The sequence below is a fragment of the Opisthorchis viverrini genome (genome assembly GCF_000715545.1).
Source record: "Opisthorchis viverrini unplaced genomic scaffold opera_v5_324, whole genome shotgun sequence".
Classification (NCBI taxonomy): domain Eukaryota; kingdom Metazoa; phylum Platyhelminthes; class Trematoda; order Opisthorchiida; family Opisthorchiidae; genus Opisthorchis; species Opisthorchis viverrini.
Genome location: NW_008751987.1, coordinates 64,185 through 90,997, shown reverse-complemented (window position 1 = coordinate 90,997; position 26,813 = coordinate 64,185). Strand labels below are relative to the sequence as shown.

The following is a 26,813-nucleotide window of genomic DNA, read 5'->3' as shown; positions in this document are numbered from 1 at the left end:
TCGTGTGGTGACATCAGCTGCTGCACATAACGCGAGCGAGAACAAGCTATTTTCACATACTTTTCTCCCTTTCCACCTACCTTCTCTTTGTAGATCCGTCAGTTATTCTGACGACTCGGTTTTGGCCGTCTCATCTACGCGTCTGCCGGCGCTGACAGCCCCAGGATTATTAATGTCGAGTTACGCCAGATGATTTTAGGAAGAAAGTACTCCCGTGATGATGAGTTACCCGCGCTTCATAGGTTACGCTGGTTAGGACATTTACTTCTCACGCCGGAAGGCCGTCTACCTCGCAGAGCTCTTTTCACCCAGCCTTGTGCTGAGTGGAAACAGCGTATGAACTGGCAACGAGGTATGAAACCATTAATCAGTGAACTGGGTCGGATCAACGGCTGCCGCCTCCCTGGATTATGACTCCGGTACCTAACTCACCAATGGTTAATGATATTGGTAGAAACAGTCCAATCGTGCAGTCAGTGGCGTGCACCAAAACGCCATTCTGAATTGGGCATGGAAGATAGAACTCTTCGGCAAACGGTGGTTCAGAATGCGCCATGTATGACTAATCCACCGCAGCTTTTGGAGCTGGACTCATTCTTTAACTGAAATCCCCAATATACGACAGAACATTCGTTTTCTAATTGTTTCGCTGTGTATTCACCGATGCCAGCCCACAGGAGCTGTGATTCTGAGACAACGGTCCTCGATGACTTGGAAGAGCCTCACCTCCGCTTTTCGCGAGGGCCGCATCTCTTAGACATATGGCAAAATAGCCCGTACAGTATCCTGGTACATAGGTTCCTTGAAATTCAGGGGTGTACCGCTTTATTGCCACAGGTGTCGAGCCATTGTCTCTTCCTCAAACCAGTCATTGCATTTCCACCCAGCTTTCGGTCAACAGTATGTTAGCCGCACTATTGAGGATTTATTGGATGATGAACAGTCCACTCTTTTTTCCTGCTGCCGCATTACTACCCCTCATCAAGTAGTCTTTGTATTTCATTCGTTCGTTTTGTTTTTTGTCTGTTGTAGCTTACCGCCTCCTATCGACATTCCTCAGCCCTCTACTTCCTGGCGGTTGACAAATCTGTTACCAAATGGTGGGCTCAATAGGCACACACGCCGGTTGTTTTCACTGCGATGAGGTTTTCGCCGTTTTCTTGTTGAAGCAGTTGCCACAATTCAAAGATTACAGCATTGTCAGATCACGGGATCCAGATGTACTGGAAGCATGTGATGTTGTGGTTGATGTTGGTGGAGTCTATGACCCTGATCGCCTTCGATTTGACCACCATCAAAAGTACTCGCATACCGATACAATGAAAGCATTTTTAATCTCTTAGAGGGTTTGACTTAAATTGGAGCAAATTCTTCGATACGAAGTTGTGGACAGTCAAATTTAGTAGTGCGGGTTTGGTGTACGCTACTTTTGGGAAGGATGTGCTCTCCATGCTCACAGGGTGGGATGTGGGGAGCGATAAACTTCAGAGGCTGTTCACGAAGGTGAGTTACCCGATCCGCGTCATTGACGTCAAGGTGTATGAGTCTTTTATCATGGAGATTGATGGCACGGACAATGGAGTCCCACAATCAACCCACAAACTGAAGTAGGTGCCCCTTCCAGAACTATTACGATTCTCTAGATATAATATCCGAACAGGTATCTGTTTACGTGTTAGCCGTCTCAATCCCTGGTGGAACGAAGACTGCAAAGATACGACGGTATGTCGTGTGATTGTTCTTGTCGTGGTCTCACTCCCCTACCAATGTAAATAACTTCGTCTTCCATGAACGAATATTTTTCTGTCTGTCGTTTTCTAAGTGTGACTTCGATCTGGGTGTTCTGATGTAATTACATATTTTGAGTTTTGATGGTTTTGCTGAGTGGGCGATGGTAACAGTTTAGAAAGCTAAATCTAATGTGTGTGAGGCGTCTTCGGGCACTCACTCATCCTACTTAAATTCCGTATGTTACTGCTAACCTTGTTTGATGTCTCATGGAATCAGGGCATCTTCTGCTGTTCGCTTGGGCACACAAGTGGTGTACTGTGTACGGGAGGACCCATTCTCACAGTTTTCCGATACAAACCGGAAAGTAGATCTTTATCATATTGAAGACCTATCCTTACCAAACAGTCATCGATTGTAATCTAGCATCTCTGTTGTTTGGTCGTGCAACGGATTTCAGCCGAAAAATGTATCTAGTATCAAAAGCTACCATGGTTTTGTCACCTGGGGTGACTGCCGGATCACCGTTTGCCGAAAATAATGCCGTTTTCTGTGTCCATTTCGGAGTCGGGTAAACAGATGTGTGGCCTAAGGGCGAATACTAAAAGTCCATGTGCTGCCGCTTTTCTTGCCCCTAGGATGGAATGCGCGTGATACTCTCTGTACATTATTGGAGATGTCGCGAACTATGACTGCTACTCGATATTACTGGCATCAATTTCCATCCAGTGTCTAAATGGATGTCCGGAGGTGTAGGCTCCTCTGAGTGATTTTAGCTTAGCACCAGGTCTCTTCCCAATTTTACAATAATTATTTCTTCACAATGAGGCTTTCAAATAAGTTATGATTGTATGGCAGTGAAGCATGAGTGTTGGATCCTGATGGTATGCCATCGATAACGATGGTCGCTTTGGATAAAAGCTGACTTAGGTTAATGGAGTCGCTGCCAAGGTTTACTGAAGGTCAAATCGACATCGGAAATGTACATAGACGTGTACAAGACTTAAACGTTCATTAGGAAGAAACCACTGGGTTTTTCTTCCGTTTGTTCATTGTGGGAATTTTCAGAAACGGTTATCTGAGGTGAATACGAAAGCTCGCGTACCGCACCTGAGCCCACGCTTCACTTCAGAGATTATTATGACTCCGTTGATGTGAACAGAAATCAACATTGTTGGGTGAACTCTCGCCGTTCGCAAATGTTTTGAACACGAAACTCTCTAGTAAAGAGTGTTAAGGTAGACTGAGGACGTCTTCACTTTCTGGTGAGTGATATATAGTAGCCCGGCTTGTCTATTTCAGTTCCCTCTGTGCCACAGCAGACTTCTATAGGGAGTTGGGTAGTTTTTCGTTCATGGTGATCATATAGTTTGAACACAACGCTTTTTTGCCCTTTACCTCATCTACATGTGAAAGACTGGAAGATTTGGTAGGTACCCTTATGACCTTCAATCAAACCCCATGAGTAGGTGTCAACATCGCCAAGTTGTTGAGAGAGTGCACAGTTTAATACATAGATGAAAATACTGGTGCTCATGTGCCCGCTTTGTTCATACTTTTCCGACGTTTGCCAATCTCTTGTTCACCTTCCTCAGCCTGCCTTCCTAGAGGCCGTTGACTTCGTTGGCCGAGAGTTTGTCGAAACCGTCAAGTATCTTGCTAATTGTTGGTGGCCAGCGCGAGAGTTTGTCGCCCGAGCGATGGCTAAACGTGAGCTGATTGACGATTCGATGGCCATCATCGTGCTAGAACAATCCTGTCCATGGAAATGCCATCTGTTCGATTTGGAGCGAGAGGAGCGTGCTGAAAGCGTCCTGTATCCTCAGCCACTAAGACTCCTTACTGAAAGGCCGGAGCCGAAGTTTCCACCCAAAGTTTTATTTGTCGTGCACCCTTGTGACGACGGGACTTGGATTGTCCAGGCGGTTCCCGGAGACAATTTCGAAAACAGGTACCCTCGTGTTCCTCTGTTGATGCTGTTTGGGTATGGTGCGTTGCTGTTGCGGACCAATTTACCAAGATACCAAACGATGGCCTGCATCAGTTTTCCCACCATAATACGTACCGTTTTGTTGGGCCGTTTGAATTACTTTTGTCACTGTCTGCCAGAGAGGAAGCAAATGACGGACATGTTGAAACTGGTCGAGTACAGGTCACTACAGGAAAGCCTCCATGTAGGACACCCAGATTACTCCTAAATATAGGGCGACTGCAACTGTATCCGAACTCCCTGAAAGAATCGGTGTATTTACACCAAGTCCGTTTAGCTTATTGAAGAGCGGGGGTTTTACAGAGCATTTGTTGGTTCCCGAAAAAGAAATATCCGCCTTTAAATCGATCACCTCGGAAATGAGTTTTGATTATTGATTGGTTCCGGTATAGCAAATAAAACTGTCCGAAATTTCAAACACCGAGGGTAAACTTTATCCAGAAAGAGGCTATTGGCACCATAGCACTACTGATGCTTTCAACATGCTGTCATGTGTGCCGTAACCGGTATGAATCATGTATATCCTGACCGTGTATACTTGTAACGCTATGTTCACTACCTGGTCCTGGGATGGCCTTGTCGTATCGCGTGCGGCTTGTTGTGCTTGACTCACCCGTGTATATTGAGTTACACTGGACGACGTGGCGCAACACCATCAGACCTGTTAACGAACGAAGGGGTTGCGAGCCAGCACAACAACTCTGTGCATGCACTTCAAGATTGTTTAGCAAGATAGATACATTATCAAAGTTGGATCGATTACTTTTGGTGAATGAATAGTTGTGATCGCTGAGTCACGCACCCGTTAGTTTAGTTCCGGGATTGTCACTTATGTGCCATTCACACGGTACATTCGTTCGTTAACAAGTATGACGGTGTTGCGTTACCTGTCATTTCGAGCATTCCAGCTCATACAAAGGCGAGTCAAACACGACACGATAAAGCCACCCCAAGGCCAGGTAGCCTTACGTTTGCACACACGATGACCAGGATGCATGCGATTCACAGCGCATATAGCATACAGCTCACATTAGCAGTGCTCTAATGCCAGTCATATGTTCTTTGACAAAGCTCACCCTTGGTGATCGAAATGCCAAACAATTTCATTCGCTATGCGCACCATGTGGTTGTCAGTGCTTCCTAAATGGTTTCTATGACGGCTGAGCGACAGTATATATTAATTACGTATCACTGTAATCCGGTTTTATGCGGACTACATCCAATTTGGTATGCATCTCATGTATATGCACAACTTGGACAGGCGTAATAGCTTCACAGGTATTCGAATTGCCAAAATGATTAGCATTGTCAGCAAACCTGTTATTTTCAACAGTTCCGGTTTTTCGTAATAGACGCGGACTACATTTGTAGCAAAACGTTTCTTCATCTATAATGTTTGTGGTTAAAATGCTTGCTATGGTTCGAGGAAATTTACTAACTTTTACTTCAATTCATAGATATTTCCACTGGTAACGGGTTCTAACTCGAAAAGCTGGAAAATTTTAGGCGAAATATTAAGGGAAGAAATGTTGATAATCCCACTTGTTTTCCTGTCTTGCTAAAAAATACGCAGGCAGCCGGATCATGAAAACAAACAATCACAAAGTGATTGGCCCTAACCGTGATGGGATGGTTTGCTTACCTCTGTGACCCACTGTGTGCCACCGCTCATGTCGCTTTCCATCCGCTTCTCAGATCAAGACTTGGTACCTCTGTTTTTATCGCAACTTTTAATGTGCGAACTCTGGGGCGAGTCGGCCATCTGCTGATGTGCACGCTGTCGACAACATACCGAGAGATAATTCCTGCATTTCTGAAGTTCCAATACAAGATCTTTGTGCAGTAATCGAGCTTACAACACTGTTATCTAGACGCAATTGCCTATGAACTTCAGGCGGTTCTGCATCTGCTGTAGCGGATTGCGTTGACGTTGATATGATTCTCGGCTTTTGAGCTGGTACTCCCTCACTCCACTGGATGCACCTAAAATAGCGCCTTTGAGCTCTTTGTTCCATAAGAACCCGTACTATCCGAAATACTATCTCTCTGGTTGTGATTTTGTTCGCTGAGCTGGGCAATTAGACTGCAAACGTTTAATCACCATTCGAGGTGAAAGTGCGTTGTTAGGGAGCGTAGCGCTGGGTCGATGGTTGCGCTCTCTCTTATTTGTAGTTTCTGCATGTGCACCAACTCTGAGTCGTCAAGGTATACTTTTTTCTGGAAACCAACTAGTCGTATTCGGCAGGAGAAATTCGGATATTATCACAGTCGCCGGCGATATCAGTTGACACGTAAGACGTCTCCGTTCGTGAGACACCCTCATTATCGACCTATTCAGCTCAAGAAGTATTGACAGTGGTGATCATATTTTGGAGCTTTGCACTGTTCACTAATTATTCCTCAGTAGTACTGGATTCAGACACAGACACCGTTTTGGTATCCGACATCCTACTGATGGACAACCATGTAGCTTTTAGCACTAGGTGACGAAGCTCTATTCCTGACTTTTACTCCTTCAGACCACTCACGTTGCCAATTCAGGTCATTCTTTTCTGCTTTTTGATTTGCCGGTATGTTACACCCTGAAGACCGTAGAAACGAACCCTTCATTCAGTCAGCGAAGAACTTTCTGAAATACAAGTTAGACACTTACCAGACTAGCCCAGACGAAGCTTCGAAAGTCAAGTCCTCAAGAAACTTGGGACGGCACCACTACTCACACGGCAGGGACCTCTGAAGCCTACCAAACCTGTTAGTGAAGTCATCAAAGATAGTGTTGGTAATTTAATACACAAAAGAACCAGCCTCTCGACCACTAGTCTGGACAGCAGTTTAATTGGCCGTCTGCCTCCTTATCCATGCCTTTCATTCGAGCCGTGCTTTGCAAGCTTAGGTCCTCCCTCAATTCCTGAAGTACTGATACGCCTTGCTGTTTCGAAACACGACCGGGCCGCGTGAACTCCTACCAGTGTTATTCAGAGACGGTCGCGAGACTTTGTGTTTTAAGTTGATTAGTTATTTTGAACTAACTTGGGAACAAAGATGCGTCTCAACAGTCCGGGACCAATCCATCATTATGCGTTTACCCGAAAAAACTGCTCAAACAGACTGCTCCAAAAATGTGGGTATAAGCCTTACTTCTACAAACTGCAGTGATGCTACGACCTCTGATCTCATCAAATGAAGCGCAAGTCCGAGAGCACCAGGCTTTAAACTTACCTTCGACTCTGTGCATACTAACTGCTCTTCATCAAAAAGATATGCAACTCGAAGCTTGTAAATATTCTTCTTGCTATTTATTACCGTACTTCTGGTTGCGCTACAATTTACATTGAGCTTTTCAAAAGTTCCCCTGCATCCATTGTGCATTCGTCATGGATTTCACCTCCACCCACTTTCGTTCAGTTTGCCATCGCGGCTATCAGGGAGCGTACTCTCCAGAGGACTGCAAATCTGGAAATAGAAGTCACATCCAAAGAAAGATGGGTAGAGTTAGACCATCCGGATGCCATTGTCCCATTATTTGATGACCATATGACTGCAGAAGCTACTCCAAATAGAGCATCACAAGCAGTCCCCTGTTCCGGCATCCCTTTCGCACCTTTTGATGCAACGCCATACTTCAGGACTTCTCAATCCCGTGTACCTCTTTGGAAACTCAAAATAGTGAACTTGGGTTTGTTGGTAGATTCATCTATGTTGGCAGTTACCTAAGCCGTGCCCGCATCGCGACATGAGGTTGCACACTTCAGCAATTCATGAGCACTGTTTGTGAACTTGCGTCACATTTCGCGTCAGAAAACAACATCACTAAGGTTAAGTGGCTGCATATGCAAGACAACCGTGAGCGCAGGCTGTGAAAGTAGATCTCTCCAACTTGAAGACTTCAAACTTCTCTAGGTATTCGCTCGCCGCTGTCTGTCTAGCATAGCAGGTGTCAACTGGCCGCAGCATATATGTAGCAAAACGGTCTGAAAGCCAGTGGTAAACAATTAGTCGGATTAACCCAAGCAGCAGATAAACAGGCCAAGACGGTTGGAGTATGTGTTACATGTACCCGATCACCGCCTACCAACGAAAACCAATTAACCCACTCTGAACCCTTTGCGAAAAATTTGCGGAGGAAAGGGTGTGAAGTGGATTGTCGGACTGCAAGTGCTTCAAATTTGCTCAAAGCCGTAAATTAGCATGCCGAGAAGCTGTATGGAAAATTTTATTTGCAAGACTATCTCCACAAACAGCTGAAATCCAACGTCTCGACACTATATGCCTTTAGACAGTCCGCAAAATTCACGCTCGCCGTACGCAGATATCAAGGGCAGCATATGTTACCCGTTTGATATCTGCTATATGTCGTTTAATAGCTTTGGCGATTTGGGGCGAGATGGTTCATTGGTTAGAGCGTGAATTCATTGACCGGATGGTTCGTGGTTCAAACCTGACCTCTGCCTCTCTACTTCCCCTGTCTAGGTTTAGGCGACCAGGCAGTATCCCAGCCCTCGTGCTTACCTCTGGTGGCATGGCAATTAGGCACCGAAAGGCGCTACGGCTGAACGGTTCCAGCTATTTGGAATCCGAATCACCGCGACCGTGTTACACTGTGCTCCCCCCCTAAGATAATATTTCAAAAGGGAACCTGATTTGAGAGACATGTGAAAGTACACATTTTGTTCTTTTGGTCTTGAATTCCTACATATGCGCATATAAAACTTATTACACGAGGCGCTTATAACGAACGGTTGCAGTGAAACTAAGTTCACTGAGGCGAATAAAAACGGATCAGAACTCTTTCAGCTTGCCTGAAAACCAGGAAAGCGCAAGTCACAAATGTCAAGCTGGAAGATGGCACCAGAACTTATAGGAAAACGGTTGAACGGCTATGAAGATCGCTGTTTTACTGATATGCTTTGTTCTGATTCTTCCGACCCATGCATCTAGTTCATTAGACGACAGCGTGTTGGGTCGCAACGTTTTGTGTACCGTTAGTGGGAGTGAATTATGTGCAACATTGTTTTTGCGTCGGTAAAACGAGAACCTAGCTGCAGTGAAACTACGTACAATAAACGCAAAGTAACGTAACGTGAACAGTACAACGAGTCAGGTGGGAACTCACTGGGCTAAAAATAGCACCAGACGGACGACACTTGTCTGTCTGGGAATCTGACACAATTCAGGTGTCACGAGCGCAATGTTTCACACATGCATCTGCACGTGTGTGACTTAATACACGGCATTGTTGCCCTCCCTTGTTTCGATGATGGGCTAGTATCGATCAGACGCGGGGATTTTGATCAATACACTTCAACGATTGACTCGGCTATTCATCAGCAGTTTTTTACTAGCGTTGGTGTTCCTCAGTTCGGATGGTGGTCTGCTCAGCGTAAATGACGTTAACCTTGCTCCCACCTCTAGGAAGATAGGCACCCGATGATAGCGCTCTGACGATCTTTAATGGGGTAGTTAACGTATTTCGACCCTTCGTAGTCGAACGTATTCACCGGTTTTCAAGATTTTTCCAATACACCTATATTTCCTCTGAAAGCCGTCCCTTTCTGACATCGGGAAGTTAAAATACCCTCTGACTGCCTTCCAAACATTAATTCAGCGGGCGTTCTTCAACAACAATGAGGCTTCATCCAGTAGTTCGCCGGAGCAGCATTAAGCCGTCTTCCCAACTTTCTTCTTAGAGAATGATCACCTGACTACCCTCATTTAGTGTTCTGTCTGTGCGCTCATCCATTCCTTACGTTGCAAATTTGCAGGTATTTTCCTGACACGTTTGATGAAATTATCTCTCAGAAACGTAACAAACTGCTTGGTATTGTGGATCTTTATTAGTGGCGATTTCTTGCGACGATTCAAAAAGTTGAAAGGGCTAACGAAGCCACTTAATTTTAACACGGATGTAACCACCCGCACACATACTGCAACACCTTGGACTACTTTGACCAAAGTCAAATGACGACCAGTGTATTTTTTACGTTTGGAACTTGATCGAATCCTCCCACGTCGACCGCAGTCACACAGGATACTCGACAGGCCGAAATGGAGTTTGGAGAGATTTAACGCTCTCATGTGAGTGAGCTGATAAACTGGCTGACTGACTGGCTCATGTGAATGTTCGCAAGGGGCACATTCTTACTTCGCCTCCTTGATCGAAGCTTCCGGTTGCAGCCACCAGAAAAAGTTCCGAATACGGACCTTCGTACGTACAGTTTCAAGGTCGCTTTCACGGGCACATGAGCAATAGATTTCCACGAATGAAACACGTTTGCAGACGGTGAAATGTGTGGGAGAGGTTACAAGTAATGCTCAAGCCCTCACAAACAAAAACCTGTATCTTGGCTTGCATTCGAATTTGCTGTCAGTGTCGCTTCAGCTGATTCTTACTTTGCACTGCAATTGTTCAACGCCAGTCAGTATAGAGTATCGGCCGCCTGGTAATTTCTCAGCCAGGTACTGAACATCAAAATCGTAGCTGGGCATCATCGGAAGATTGGAATTGGCCGATGGATTTTACGTTCTCGTCCTGAGAGCTGGATGATTCGTGATTTGAGTGAAAGATCATCCGAATGAGTATAAATGGTACTTGCCATAGACCCACACAAGTGCCAGTACCTTATTTCTTCACATGAGAGCAATCCCAAATCTGTTGCTGTGCTTAACATCTGACCTTGTAGTTTCTGTCCCATGGCCTGCATCGGATGCACCAGTAGATGAGAAATTGGGGTGTGATAGCAACAATTATTTCAGGAACGACCATGATCTGGATGAAGGAAGAGGCATCTAGTTTGGGACACATCTACACCCACGCACCGGTTGCTTTATCCCTTGCTCTTCTTTCGGTCTACTGTATTTTTGTATTACTAACGTAAGGGCTCGTAATGAAATACAAAAAATAGCTGCTAACTCAGGAACTATAGTTTTCTCATTCGTAAATGAAGACTTTCAATACGTTGCAAAGGTTGAGCTAGCAACTAAAACGTAAAGAACGGGCTCTATTTTCTTTATGGCAACAGCTCATCAGCAGTGCTAATTACAGGATGTTTTGAGGGTCCGAACTGCAATGTCCACTTTGGTGCACAGTAAAACTCGTTTGACTGACAGTTGGCCAGCGTGTACCAGACGCATCGTATCCGAATACGTGAACTTGTTCGTGACTACTGGTTAGATTGAAAGTCTGATTTCGACCTCCCATTCTTTACAAACCCATGCTCCAAAGGATCACACGATCATTTTTATGTCTCTTAGTACTAGAAAACCGTTGTGTTTTATCCGAGTGCGCAACACTTTGGTCCGCAGCACAGTCATTATAGTTACCTTCATTGAAATAAGCGGCTCACGAATCTGGAAGGAATTTCGTACTGACAACCCTTCTGCGTGACTGACTCGAACTTACGCAACGCCCTTCGTATTTTCATCAGTCTGAGCCTGTGGTCGGTAGAACATTGCCATCCCCGTGCAGATTCATCCAGCAGAGTTTATTCGTTCTTCACCTCGCGAGCCGCATAATCAGGAACAAGAAAATTCACACTGCTGCACGTCTCAACATGCGCTCATGTGACCGTCGCTGACCCTTTTCTCTGCCCTCCCACTTTATCACAGTGACCTGAATTGACCCCGTTACGTATGACCTAGGGTAGCTGAATAATGTCCATGCCCCTGACTTTACAAAATACCACGCGTAGCCAGGGCAAACTCAACACCCCAACCGAATGTTCAAACAAATTAGAATGTAGCTTATCCATGCAGATACAGATACTGACGGATTCGGCCATGTTCACCACTGAGGCAGGCACCAGATGCACTTTTTGAAAAATCTCGCTTACATTATAGTCTCACTTGTAGTGTAAATGGAAGACTTCCAGCGGACACTCATAGAATGAACGCACGTGAATAACTGCAGGTGATAATTTTCATTACTGTTAGGTCCTTATTGGTGACTCCACATGTATACAACCTTTTGCAAAGGGAGACGGGTATGGTGCCCGGAAGGGGTTCGCGATCACAAGTCAACAGTGCTATCTGCTGGATCATCTAGGTCAGCTTCACTTGAGAACTGTAATCGTTTTGCTCAAGGAAGCAATTGATTCATGATCACATAAATTTCAAGCGTGTACGCCTGGTTTCGGCGAAAAAATGCAACTGGCTGTCGACAATCAAACCCCGGGAAATACAAGCGAGTAGTATTCAACTCCAACCTAGAAACCATCATAACCGAACCACTTCTTATCAATGAACTGTATAATTTCGTATAATTTCGTAAACTGTATAATTTTGTCTTCCAGTAATCCATATTTTTACTCAGCTACTGGCTATGTGCCGTTTTACGGTGTCATGCTGCAACTTGTTCACAGTCATTTTCATCCTCAGCAATGTATTTCAGTGGAGTTTCAGTCTTAATAATTTCGTGATGCTATTCCACAGCTCTAGTTCTGTAAGCAGCTGGGTCGGGTGCTTCCAACATGGCCCTTGTACAGACTATTTGATACGTTCAAGGACGCAAAATTAACTAACTGGGTGTGGATTGCATTCGCCGTGCCCTGACTTACTTGCCGTGCTAGCCACGACTAAATGCAATCAAGTTTCCTGTCTTGCCTTCTGTAAACTAATTGCAGGGTACAAGTCGCTCTCAGCCAGTGAGACGGATTATCAGTTATCAACCATGTCCCAAGGGTACATTGGTTACAGTTTCTACAATTACTGTAGCATTCCTTTAGTGCATAGGCGCCATGTCACACGAAAGAAGCACAAGGTCTGAGGTTCTGTCAGGTTGCCCAAGTTTAGGCACACAGTCGATACGCTGGAGTTTAGTTCGACCCTCCGGTCTGTAAGTTCGCTCCTTAAACACTGAGCTATCTCGAGCTCGAAAGAAGGAGAGCATGGGAGATGCTGCCACGCGTTTGGAGGCGATGACATGTTCAGTTAGTTCGAGAACTGGGTATCTACGCATTGAAGTTAATAGCTTGGACGCGTTATGGACCCATTTCTACCAGTGTCATCAAGACTTCGATTATGGGACACATTGATGATCATGGTACAGCCTTTCTACCAATGATGTTCATTGTTTAACTTATAACCCTGGTCGCTCACGTTATCACTTTACTTCGAAACCTACTGCGTGATGATGGGTGGGATTTTTGGATGTCTTGAATCGCTCCTCGCTTCAGTAATGAGGTATTCATAAGTGTTCTTCCGTCTTTTCCCATCTAGACTTCAAAGCTATCGCCCATAATTCTCCTCGTCATTTTTTAATGACAATGATCACCATGGGCAAAAAACGTCGATCCTGCAGTTAGTTCACTACCAAAGTCCTGAAGTGGAAAATAAATGGATTTTATGGTGACCTAGCTCAAGCCTTCGAACCTACACCCCCAACAGCCACTTGGACAACCTGGATGAAACTGGCAATACGAATTTTATGGAAATTAATTAGTGACTCGTACAAGAGTTTTATTCAATGCTGATGGTTGGTTTGAACGGCTCTCCGCACAACTAATGCACATCCGCCTTTGGCACAGTGACCAAACCAATAACCTCCGTAGAGATGGGTTTCGGTCTTCCGGCGCTTGACCCACCCAAATCGAATTAATTTGCGCTGTCGAAGTAAACAGGTGACCGCGTAGTGCTGCGCTCAACAGCATCGGTCTACCAAGTCCTGTGAACCTCCTGACAGGCTTTATTCGGAGTGATAGCTCGTTCTCCCATAATCAGTCAAGTCCTACTTGTGTGTATCGATGCCCGTCTTTTAATCCAATGGCATTAGTATTTGAAAAAGACAAACATTATTGAATCGGTAATAAAAAAGTGGGTGCTTGTAGGATACGTTTTATCGGCCAACGAGGATCTACCTTCATGGCAGTTAGCACGACGGTTTGAGTTTGCCTAGTGATTTTCGGTCCAGTCATGAAATGCCAACGTTGTGGACTAGGTTTGACGGTATGACCACAAGAGTTTCCCCTATTTGGCGCCCTATTCATGGGAATCAGAATTACTCTCACAAATTGCTCATTCCTAGTGTTATTCTAGACTTCATATTCTATGGGTTATATGTAAAACTCTCGCTTTGACCTGATGAATCATGATCAGAGCTTCATATTCGCCTGTGACAGGGTTCTCAGCGGCCAATCGTCAATCCTGTGGAGGTGAATTCAAATAACTTGTTTTTACCCCGTGTTCGATCGGTTTTTCTCAACAGATTGCCTCTACCGGACTCCTGGCGTGCCTTACAAGACTCTGAACTCTCCAGAGTGGCCGGGATCCCAGGATGCATTTTTGTACACGGTACTGGTCATTTAGGAATGAATAAAACCCGTGAGGGCGCAATCGAAATGGCCCGGTCGGTGGTACGTGAATTCAAAGCGAAGGAATTGGCACTGTCGAATACACCACTCCCTCCGCCTACATTCAAACGTGGTCGTGGAGCGAAGACTGCCGTTCGGGGTAGCCGGTTCCGTTAACTTTCATTCCCTTCCTGTAAACCACCCCCCAGCTCCAAGTGCATTCCCATCCGAGCGCTGTGACCATCTTCTGTTTTTTGCCGGAGTCTTGATATTTCCCTTTAAGTTGTTTGCTACCCTGAGATAGTTATGGTACGTTTTTCCCTCTTTCTGAATATTTTACGTTTGTTTTCGACCACTAATTTTTCACAGCTATCTCTTGATGTATAGAGAACGAGGGAAATAGAGGAAAAACCACTATTATAATTCCCGGTCTAAACATCAAACTTCGCCTTCATCTCAGAGTCAGATTGTCATTGATTTTGATGCAACCTTTGTTTAGTACAACCATCCTCCGTTCCGGCCTCTTCATTCCAGATGGTTGGAAATGTACGCGCCTGTGCATGTGTGGGTCCACATCAAGCAACCTTTTTTCTACGCAACCTCTCTTACAGTTCACCCCTATTACGCGTACACTCTTCTCTGTCCGTTATTTTTGAAACTGACTCATTATAATTTTCCAGCCGTTATTTTGGGCTTAGTCCTAGTGGGTGTTAGGTCTGTGTTTCCTAGTCCTGATAGAGTGTACTGTGTCAGAGCTTTATGGTGTTCAAGTGTAAGAATAATAATCCCTCAGATGTAGCATCCATTCGGTGCCTAGCTGCCATGCCATCCGCTGGAAGCACGCGGGCTGAGGTACTTCCAGGTTGTTCAAGTGTAGTCAGGGGTAGTCGAAGTGTCAGACCATCCGCTCAGTAAGTTCGAAGTGTGATCCGTCTTGGAACTCTAACTCACAAGATCTTGTTAAAATGCATAACATAACCACTTCAAATTTTGTTGGTTCCTGTAGGCGGCCACTTGTTTTAGTTCAGTTCGATTCCACCAGAGTGAGGTCAGGAAGAACCGAAGTGAAGGTCTGCAGTAAGTTCTCATTGTAGTTCCGTGGGTACCCTGTGATGTAGAACCGAACTAGTCGAATTCAGTACAACGGACATCAAGCTGCTCACCATCCCGTCACTTGAGGGGTTTTAATGTGCTAGGATTTTTAGTATGTAGAGCCCTGTTCTATGGTTGTTGCGTCGGTATGAGGCACTGGAATCAAACCAGGATCTGACGGTGTGATCAGCCTAGTTGCACTGTGTTTTGTACCTTAACACATTCGTATGAATGCAGTACGAATTCGGAACAAAAGCTCAAAAATGTGTCTTAAAGTTGTCAACTTATGGAGTTAGGTATATGGTTTGGCTGGAACTGATCAGAAAGGTCTGATTGGTTATCGCTCTCACGTTACATTTTTGAAGTCTTGACACATTCCAATGGTGATCAGCCACTGCGAGTACGTTTTCGGTTGCACTCGCTTAATCACGTTGAAGGTTTAAACCGAATTGACCTTCTGATTCCCTACCACCATGCTTATCACATGCTTGGTGTTGCATGCTTTACTTCAAAATCACAAACACCGTGCCATGTGGAGCACGACCCGAACTGCACAACCCATAGGGCATTGAAAGCACTCGCTAACGAAAAATTCAGCAGCAAAAGACTCAAGTTGTGCAAAGTCCTCTCCAATATGAGGCATTCCAGTCGTTATTTGAGCTTTGTGACCACGCTTCCAATCGCGAACAGCGCAGCTACTTTTATCAGGGACTGTATTCGCAACCGTGCTCGTCCAATGACCTATTGGAAAACCGTATAGGAGCTAACGGATATCAATAGAATACTAATACCAATAAGTACCAACGCACGAAGCCATGTTGACTTCTTGCAATCTACGTCAATAGAACTCGAATAATTTACGACCTTGTGTGCTTCAGCCGTTGAAGAGTTACCTATAGATGAACACGAGGGATTTGATGGATTTGTGACCTATTGTCCTAAGCAAGGAAGAGAGAAATAGCAACGGGAATTAAAGATCTTCTGGAGCCTGTCTTGATTTACACAGTCCTCCCAAATAGGCCAGGATGATCCAGCCATAACTTTCTAGATGCTACATTGCGCAATTCTTTGTTTGGACTAGTCGAGTCCGAAATTTCGTACTCAAAGTTACGTACCCAAACAAACAGAGATTCGTGGCCAGGGTGAAGCTATTTCAAGTCATACCGGCCAACTATCACCTGCGTCAAGGACGGACTACCGCAGCTTGGAACGGTCTAAGCCGTTGCTCATTGTTACCACTGACCGGGCCCCATATTCCATCGAAGCCACCTATATCACCTGCAAGTTGAGATTCTTACATGGCAGAACTAATTTGATTCCAACCACATGAAGGTTCCGGTGCAGTCAATGTCAATAATACAGATTATACTCAAAAGTTGTTAATTCGAGCACAAGATGGGAACGATACCGGCGAATGGAACCAGTATGACCGATTGCCTAAAACGTCTAGTGAATAGCGGGTTGGTTATATTGAATTATGTCAACCTGAGAATCTAACGTCAACGGCCTCGGTTATTCCTCTCGTCTATGGGCTTCTATAGAAACTCAGACAAGACGGTCCAGTATGGGCAGTTCTCTCAATAATGCAGCGGGCGTCATGAAAGGGTAGAACGTTGTCAGAGTGTGACGGTTTGTGCTCCTCAGTGACCCATATTCAGGTTGTTTGTGTGAAACGCCTGGTTTGATATCAGATCAGACTGGCCACGTTGGCCCTCACGTGGTTTCATCAACCTCGTCGCCCTCCAGCTTGCAACAGTCCGAGTGAGACAGGCTGCTAGTGAACCGCAATCTTTTTCCGATATCATCCTTTAACTCCCTGTCCTCTTAAGTGAGCACTTATCTGTTCGTGGGCGAGATGGCCCAAGTGCTTAGCGCGAATTTACTGACGGACGGTTCGTGGTTCGAAACCGGCCTCTGCCTCTCGATTTTCCCTGTCTAGGCTCGGGCAACCTGGTGGTATCCCAGTCCTCGTGCAACCTTCGAATGGCATATCAGCTAGGCACCGAAAGGGTGTTACAGCTGAGCGAATATCTGTACATGTATGCCAGACTTGCACCCCGAAGTGATAATAACGTGTAATTCTCACATCTGTTACCTCTTAGAACCTCCCCACTTTTTATCGCAACCACTGAACTGCGAACTATGAAGTAAATCGGCCTGCATGCTGCTCCACATCCCCAATGGTTGTTCGCTGTGTTCCCGAAGCTCAACCGCAAGACCCAAAAATCTCAACTGAGCCTCCCACACGTTCGTGATATCAAAGCTACCGACTACGAAACTAAGCCGATTTTGCAGCCGGTTGCCCCCGCCTTGAGATAGCTCTCAGCAATCAAGACCAAACTTCTTTGGCTGGATCCCGTAAACCCCTAGCTTCGTGCCTGTTGCTTGTCAACTTCCATGAGAACCGGGAACAGCCGAACTAATTCTCGTTTCCGGTAGGCTTCTCGGAAAGAGCTAAAAGCAAACTCCCCAATTCGCCGTCCTCAAAGTTTCCAACCCACACGACAAACAATCTTACCTCAAAGCTTTGTAAGCTACATACCCAGGAGAAATTAACCGTAAGATGGACGAGATAAACAGCAGGAAACAGCGCGTGAGCCCACGTCAAATAGGCATTGGTGTTCGTGATACGCAATATTGCTTCCGGATGCGGGACACTGTATCCCTCCAGAAGTTTTGCATATCCTAAATGCGGACAGAGAAGCCTGGTGGAAGCAAAGCGCCAGGGAAATGGATGAAGCTGGTGCAGCTGGGAATATTCAGTAGCTATTGCGCCTCACTGACGATGTCACCTCGATTGGTGATGAAACGCTTGCAATCCACCTGCCAAGCTCGGTGAACAGACCAACAACCAAACAGCGCACCCGAGTTACCTACACTATTGTCGCATTAGACAGTTTACCATCAAAAGTAATTTTGGCATTTGATATTCAACATGAACCAGCATCTTCAGCTCAGCTCAGCTGGGTATTCTCGACAGTAACTTAGTCGGCCGTCCGCCTCTGTCCTTCAGATGACAGACTAGACTTCGACGGTGGTTTGTGCGTTTAGACCCTCCCCCAGTTTCTGGAGTACTGGTATACATTTCTGAGCTCCCAATCCGCAAGGCCAAATGAACTCCAATCTGTGCTGTTTAAAATACGATGATGAATCTGTGTTTTGTCTTGGTTAGGTTCTTTAATTTGAGAGTAGGGAGGTTCCCCTGACAACTAGGCTAATTACTCATCATGCGTTTGTTCGATGTCAGTTCCAACCATAGAAATATAGGTCCTAACTATTTAATTGATAGTTCGACGCCAAACCTTGGGGTTAATCTGAGAATACCAAACAGAATATCGTTTACCAGAGCACGTTACTTCATATGCTTTGATTTGCTTTGGATAAATTCACGCATGCTGCTGACTAATAGTTACGGTTGTCACTGACTTCAAAAATGTCTTCGATATCGTGGATAGAGAGGCTTTCATATTCAATGCTTTCTTCAACATGCTGTTGGTCGCGTTATTGTTGACGTTGCCTCAAATGAATCTTCACAACTAGCTGGTCGCCACGGTTGTCCCATCCTTTAATATTTGTCCAGTTTTATCACTTGTGTCATCATGGGACTATGAATCGAAATCACATCAGCAGAGAAGTTAGTGAGCTTGAATTATGCGGACACTGTTTTTCTGTTACTTGGCGATATTGTGTCCATACAAACTATCCCAGCGAAAATGTCGGAAATGGTGCGTTGTTCTGGCGTGCGCTCTGCACCCTCCAGGTTCAGTCTTTCTTCGGTATTCCCCACTCCCCTGTGCTGTTTTGATGCTTCAGAAAGAGTTGTTTAATGAATTTGCATAAAGTGACAACGGTATAAGTCGTGGCTGCGTTGTAGCAGATGAAGTCAACATACGCGTCATCAAGACGCGAGCAGTCTGTGGTAGTTTGTGTCATCTTGGGCGTCAGGGTCGACATTCAATCAGGTCTAAAATCCAAGTCCACAAAACGACTGTGGGGATCGGTCCTTGGCTTCGACGAGGACTTCTTTAAATATTTGGCTGTATTTGTCTTGTAGCACGGCAGATGATGATGTCAAAGTCTGACACTGCGCAGTAGTCGAAGGAAGTGTGAACCGGTAAGTAAACATGGACCCTACGTTTGCATCGAAAACGTCAGTTTAATGGTATGCAATAACGTTCCTCTCTCTTTGAATTGAAACACTATATCTGTGGTTTAGAAAAGTGAACATTATTTCATCAATGTCCATCACAAATCTCAACTGGTTACTTGTGTGGCACATTTTTAACGTACACTACCGATTGTGGCATCCCTAAACAATGACAAATAGACCAATTTTCGCCCCGCCCCCAGATGAAGGTCTTCATGAATAGACCCGAACAGGAGAAATTCTGCTCCGTAATCGAACTAACGTCGCGCTACATACTCTATACTGATGACAGTTTTATGGCATCTGGTTCACAAGTCACACTCAGAAAATTTTCAACATCGGTTCATTCAGTCATCCATTTCACTGTGGAGTTCTTCTTACGTTGTATCGATTCGGATACCGCGTCATGCTCTCTAGGCACACATGTCCTGAAGGTCAACCCAGTGCACACACTTTAACAGCTTTGCGAATAGGTAGTAGGAACGGAAACTATTTAATGGTCCGGTAAATAGGACTCACAAAATACTCGCGGATGACATTATATACCACCTCCCATCATTCGGTCACGGAATCCACATATCGTGGTCATGCGTTGCTCGACCGGCTCATCGAGTGATGAGCTCTGATGGAAATTTCACTCATCGAGTGAATGTCACTCCTCTTCTGCGCTACGTATAAATTGTTCCTAGAGTGAGGATGGGGAATTTCCAACAAATTCAACTAAGTGAAGTCAATCAACACCCCTGTGTAGCTACGTCATTGATTCACATTGCATGTTGTGTGTTTTCAGTATTAGTCGACTTGATTACTTTAGTTTGTTCTCGAAATGCGTGATCGAACGTGTTCAGATTGTTTCCTACACGATGGTCAAAAGGATTTTATACTTGGGTACTCTTTATATCCGTCCCATAGCTTGATGTCAGTGGCCGACATCAATGTTGAGGGATCCTTTTCATCTGAGAAAGTAAATTCGAAATAAGCAAGGTAGCCCACTTGACTATTTCGGTCCAGTTTGCCGCTATTCCGCACTAAGATCACCTATAACCGCATGTTGCATATATTGCTCCACGTCTGAATAAATCCTTGACGCTAACTTGAGTGCAATTCAACACACTAGCGACCGAAAACCCGATTTCCGAAACACAAGTTCAGGAAACAAGTCATCAGCTATTCCGCTATATAAAAAATACCAGCATGAAACTTTCCACCTATCTGTTACAACTGCTCGGTTTCCACATCTATCACATGACGGTGACTCCTTTTTTCTAGGGGACAATCTCGACTCACATCATCCTGTTCCGCTATCCTGCTGTGCCATGCAGAGAATTAAAGTCAAGTGCATCGCATCGCTCCATGTTCTGGGTCGAAAATCCAGTCACCATGCTTTTTGTCACACCCTCTACCACCTGTGTTGACGCGATGACCATCATGCTGTGATCACGAGATTGCTCGACCGCGTGAGGCAAGGGAAAATTTGTTGACCTTGAAATTCCGCTGGGTAGTACACAGACATAATACACACACTAACTGCCACGCGTGACCAGCTTGACAACGCCACTGCAGTGCGGACGCCAACAAATAACCTTAACAGGCACTGCATTGCCCACAGTCAGCGGGGGTGAATGCGTCAACCAGTGAGTTTCCTGTCATGGGTTCGAATACCTCATACTTACGTCATCCTCAACAGAGTTATTACTTCGGTGAGGTGCAATTACGTCGGTTCATTTTCGAAAAAAGACTATTTTGAAAGTAGACAAAGCAGTAAGGAGAAAGTGTTCCGGAGTTAGTGTTTACGGTCTTGATGCCTGTTCTTTCTGCAAATGAATTCGAGTGATTGCAGGTGGAACATCATACCTGCGTGATGCCTAAACCAACATAGTTTGCTAGTCTCCAATGAAACATATCGAATCAGCGATTGGGATTCTCGGTCCATCATCTCTGTTGATAATCACATAGGATACGTCGAGCTACCGTGCTTGTTCTATTCGCGATGAAGTAAGCTGGATTTGGTAAATTTAATCGCAAAAGTCGGTGTTCTTATATTTGCTAGAATGTATTTCGGAAATTGAACCTGTTTTCTATAGGCGCTAGCCTTCCTACCATCCTTAAATTCCTTGGTTTCATCTCTTCCACACCTTTCGGCCAAGTTACACGTTGTCCACCTCGTAGTTTGCACCGTTCTGAAGGAGGCAGGGAAAACAAAACTCGTTTCGGTGGACGGTGTTTCGACATGCGTTGCACATGAACGAGCCCCCGTATTTGATAGTGGTGAATCTTTTACGCGACTGAAATACCTGCTGCACAACCAATTACCCGTATTCTACTCATCTCGATGCAAATTCTTTGTCGCCTTCATACGCCATGCCAGCAGCACTTCTGAGACACCAGTGGTGAAAAAACCTGGAGATGCCTCAACTCATCACAACCATACCGTAGCCTGGCATACACAACCCTTGAACCCAGGGATTATACCGTTTTGACGCCACAAGTGACTTGATTCAGGCCTTTGAGATTATTTTACTGCCTTCATCATACACACTTCCGTCAGACAACCATACCGTAGCCTGGCATACACAACCCTTGAGACCCAGTGATATACCGTTTTGACGCCACAAGTGACTTGATTCAGGCCTTTGAGATTATTTTACTGCCTTCATCATACACACTTCCGTCAGAGATAATACAAATTATCCACAACCTGCAGTGATTCGCCTTGAATTGTGAGGGAAGGCTCAGAGACTGCACCTTCTGGTGCATGGTTTGCATTTTGTAGGTTCAAGTCGCATGCCGAAAGATGATATGCTGCTAGTCAGTTTGCTCAACGGAATTCGTTCCTGGCGTTCGTCTTGAAAGATGAGGGAGATGTCGTCTCTATACCACAGATCGACGCGGTTCCCACTAGCAACCCCTTGAACACCGGGATTCTGAGGAACCTCAAGCGTTCTCTTCATTATTTCATGAACGGCTAAATTGGACAAGAATGGAGAATGTAGGTATCCTTACTGGGTACAACGCTTTGTAGGGAAGCCTGTACGGAACTCATCATACACTCTCGCGCGTCCACATATGTGTGAAAATGCAGGCCGGATTACGTTCAGAAACTTCTGGGGCACACCCTGTTGAGCAACTATAGTTAACAGCACTGACCAATAGACAGAATCGAATGCACCATTGAAGTCAGTTAACACCAAGACTGTGAGTTGTCTGCAAATATGGGGTTCTTCTAACACGTAGCGGAGTGGGGAGACGTGACCGACGCAAACTCCATCCAGTCAAAATCCTGCGTGATGCTCACGGATCAAGAATTTGGGAGCTGCTGTAAGACAACGAAGGATCAATGAAGTCAGAAGCCTTGTTACAATGGAATTCAAGCGGATACCTCTGTAGTTACCGTAATCAGTGCGAGTACCCTTTTTGAAAACGGGCACCATTATCAAGTCAACCCGATTGTCTGGGATAGCCTCTTACTCCCATATGTACTCCCATAGGTACTGGCTTAGGAGTTGAACGCCTTCCATGAGGAGAAAAGCCTGGAAGTTCGTCAGGATCAGGAGCACGACGACGCTTGAGCAGAGGTATTCACTCTTGAAACTGAAGGGAATTCCTTACCCTTTCTAATAGAGATTGACGGTCTGGATTGGAGGCAGAAGGTGACCAATCCAATTGTTGTTCGAACATCGTCAGAATTCTCTATACGAACTCTTCAGTGCAGTGCGACGTGTTTGTCAATACTCTCCCTACCTACATGGTTTCGGAAGCGATTACGGACAACATGAAACTCTTTAACCGATAACCTCCCCGATCCCTTCCCACCATATAAGCAATCGTCGCTCGATCATTCGCTTGTTAGTTATCCGACTGATGTGTGTTATCCAACACACTACCCATTAACAGTAAGCGAAATAACACGGACAAATCCACAAGCATAAGTCCTTCGTGTATAACAGCTCCCAGCGATCCCATTCTATGTCAAACTGGCAAACAGACAGCGCTCTCCCAGCCCTTATACCCTCGTGCATTTGACGCATGGTCTGTATTTGAAACATTCATTAAAGAGTCGCATTCTAAGGAGGAAACCATCTCTTTCTGTTATGTCTTCTGATTCGCCGGCCTGTGGTATCTGCTGCTGACCCGCTCCAGCGCCTAGTGAAGGAGAGAAAAAGGCCCACGGAAGGGAACACAATAGCTATATTCCAAAAAAGCGGTTGCGAGAGCGCGAGTGCGTGCGAGTGCGAAAAGTACAACGGCTTCAAGCATTTTATTGGAAGGACACTGTCTGAACTTGGTCCAATGCTGACGCACGCGGTCTGGCTTTAGTACGAGGCAGCGACGTGCTGCATGTTGCGGAGGCGTCGTCTGTCCTTGATCAACGCTGACTCGCGCTGTCTGGGTTTGATGCAAGGCTGTGACGCGCTGCATATTGAGGGGGCGTTGTCTGTCTGGTCAACATCTAGCGGAGCTGAGAGTCTCGGTAGATTTCGGGCATTCAGTGGTTGCTTTCAGGAGGCTGACCTTCCTGATACATTTAAATTTCCATCAGTCCAGTGATCCAGATGTGATGACTGGTGAAATGTGTGGTGTGAGAGTTGCACTCAACCCCATAGCTGAACGCCCTTCACAGGACTTTAATTCAGTGAACACTGGCATTTGCACCAAACCAAGTTCAAGACAACTCGAAAAAATGGTGTTTTTATAAAGGAAACTACTCACAAGGTTGCTGAAAACTCTTCGACTGCCCACGACCGATTTCACCCTTTTTGGGGCTGATCTGGTATGCGCAGTCCCCGATTTTCCGTCAACCTTATGTTCTACTTGAACCCAAATTGCACTGTTTTTAGTGTCAGCTTAGGTACCAACGGACTACTGGTCTGAAGGTGAGATGGACTGATTCGTCAAGAAGGAAGCACTAACTCTATCATTCTTGCGTGCGGTACGAATACCCAAGTCGGTCGTCTGAGTGCCTTGGAATCACATTTGAGCGATCGATTCAGAATCGATGCTCGTCAAACAGACAACGGAGAGCGACTTCTCCAGTGTGTTGATCGTCACCTGTCTCTGGCCCGTACTTTTCATCAGAAATATCCCCACTTTTTAACGTGGTGACCACGAAGTGCAAATCAACCATTGACCCAGCTGGATCACGTGGCAATCAGCCACCGGCGGGCAGCCACGATTCGAGACTACCGTTCCTTGAGCACATAACCTTATTCCAAACACGCCATTATGGGAGCACGCCTGACAGTCCTCTTTCTATCATGTCCTCACAAGTCAGCAAGTAACATATCAATCCACCACCTTCGGAGAACTAAGATAGCTAAGTAGTATTATTCTGAACTAACCCAACTACTTTCCGGAATGAACCAAACAGCACTGGTAACGATAAAGAATGGAAAAATGTGTAAAGAGTAAAGGAATCTGTGCAACTATCGCATGATTACAATGGTAAACGCGGACACCTCAAATTCCAAATAGTGAAGAATCCAAGTCCACCATAACATTCGGTATGGTGGGCGGTGAAAGCTCAGAAGATGGAGGAGGCTTTTTCCACCATGAACAGCTGGGCTCTCCACCACCTAATTCGATCCACTAGTCAAACATAGGCAACTGTCATAGAAACGATAAATGAAAGAACAGTTTCGTAACTTATTCTCAAAAACACCGGTTGAATATATGGTCCGAGCGCTTCAAAGAACCCCTTAGCTGGCCTCCTGCAACACAGCCCCTGGAGACGGTGAGCACGGAGCAGTGGAATGGAGTTCTCGATCGCCCTTCAGAAGAAGAAACAAAGTACGAAATATCCATCCTAACGCGTCAGAAGGCACCAAGACCGATCAGTTGGTATCCTTCTGTCTTCAAAGTTGGTGGGGAATCTTCAACTACCCATCCAAGAAAATCTACCGGTACTATATATAGTATGAGGAGATAATGCCCGCCGAGTTAGAGCAACAACAAATCGTCCCCTATCATCAAAGCGCGGAAACAACCGTGTCATTAGCCTGGTATACTAGACAGAGTGGGATGCAGGTTCATGAGAACCAAGGTGAGTTCCTTCTTTCAAGATAATACGTCAACCACATTCACTGCTCGGCATATTCTGGAACAGTGACACTTGTTGCAGCACCTAAGGACCATTAGGAACTATGACAGTGCCTATAGAACACAGGTGTCTCCCATATATTCTCTTCCCCCTTGAAGAGTGAACTCTAACTTCCGTGGGCACCTGTAGGTCTACTGGAAGCTCTTGAGCGAGTTTACTTCAACTGGTGTTACGCAGGGCTCCCCTTTTCCACCTTTCCTCTTCAACCTCGTCATTGATATGATAATGGAAGACCCACTCCCAGCCTTTAATACCTATGGGGTAAAAATTCTCCATGGGCGTTCATTCTCGGATATCTAATATACAGATAACATAGCTCTTCTTGGATCTGACGCTTTGTTAGGGCATGTACTATGAATTCCAAAGGAGCGTCTGCTTCGTAAAGCTGTTTTCACCCAGCCATGTGCCGAGTGGGAGCGACCAAGTGTTGAACAGTGCATGAGCTGGCAACGAAGTATGAAAGCACTGACCAGTAAATTGAGTTGGAAGGATAACTGCCTCCTCCATGGATGAAGACCCTGACTCAGTTTATCACTGGTTAATTGCACTGGCAGGAATGGCCCGATTGCGCAGTCCGCGGCGCTTCTGCATCAAAGCTATAGCCTTTAATATGTAGCTGCTTGGTTTCCCTTTCCTTCAAATAACGAGACTGAATCAATGCAAACTAACTGATTGTGCGATAGTCTCCGGTACGTTGTTTGTAGGTGATAAACTGAACTGAAGTGAAGGAAGGAAGCTGAAGTAACCACCAGCAAGCCAGAGAATTGCATGAACTCAAACTGTGAAGAGACTCACTAGCATGACCTTTGCCTAAACTGAGCCAAAGGATCGTTAAAAATCCTAGATGATGTTACTGGTATTGCGCAAAGTTGAACCCAATAACCCATGTTTTGCGAATTCTGATACTAACTTCTCCATTCCTCCACAACTGATGTTTCATTTGAAGACCAAGCTTTGATGACGTATAGTACTGGATTTCCGTCACGAATAGACTGGACCTTACGGTGGTGTGGCGGTTTGTGTACCTCGGAGCTATACTAGTGAGTGTCCTGCGACACAGAGTCTCCCATACCAGGTTAGTCAATGGTTAGAGGTCTGACGAACACAGTCTCCTGGCCCTCCAGGTTGGGGATCGGAACATGTATGGCGACTTGTTCCGTAGAAAAGGTAATGCATTTGCATTTCACCGCCAAACATCGCTGCCTTGCGGTTAGGCTTTTGAGCCAAAGGCTTTGGTTGAGGACCCTAATCGTTCTCCTGTCTAGGTGTGGGCGCCCTGGCAGTATCCCAGCCCTCGTACAACCATGACCTACACAACTAACAATATTCTCATGCCACATCGGCCGTCGCGTGGTGCCATCAGCCGGGTCGCCTTACTTGCTGCATACAGCAGGGCGAGTAAGCGAAAACAGGCTACTGCTGACGCCTCCCTTCTCTCTCCTTCACATACTTTTTCTTCCCCCTCTCCCAACCCCA

At 45.5% G+C, this 26,813-nt stretch overlaps 2 protein-coding genes across 2 annotated transcripts in view; one reads left to right on the top strand and one right to left on the bottom strand.

Moving 5' to 3' along the window:
• Positions 1-26,813, bottom strand: part of T265_10059 (hypothetical protein) — a gene marked incomplete at both ends in the record, with an annotated part of 49,670 nt that overhangs the window by 11,780 nt on the left and 11,077 nt on the right. Inside the window, 2 exons of the mRNA XM_009176315.1 lie at positions 21,341-21,420; positions 26,007-26,054. Coding sequence (XP_009174579.1) covers positions 21,341-21,420; positions 26,007-26,054 — 128 coding nt within the window. The remainder of the gene's footprint in view (positions 1-21,340; positions 21,421-26,006; positions 26,055-26,813) is intronic.
• On the top strand, positions 1,098-14,686 carry T265_10057 (hypothetical protein; the record flags this gene model as incomplete). The annotated part of the gene is made up of 6 exons (XM_009176316.1): positions 1,098-1,300; positions 1,344-1,503; positions 1,537-1,607; positions 1,644-1,722; positions 3,324-3,679; positions 13,917-14,686. The coding sequence occupies 6 exons, from the start codon at positions 1,098-1,100 to the stop codon at positions 14,176-14,178; spliced, it is 1,131 nt and encodes a 376-aa protein (XP_009174580.1).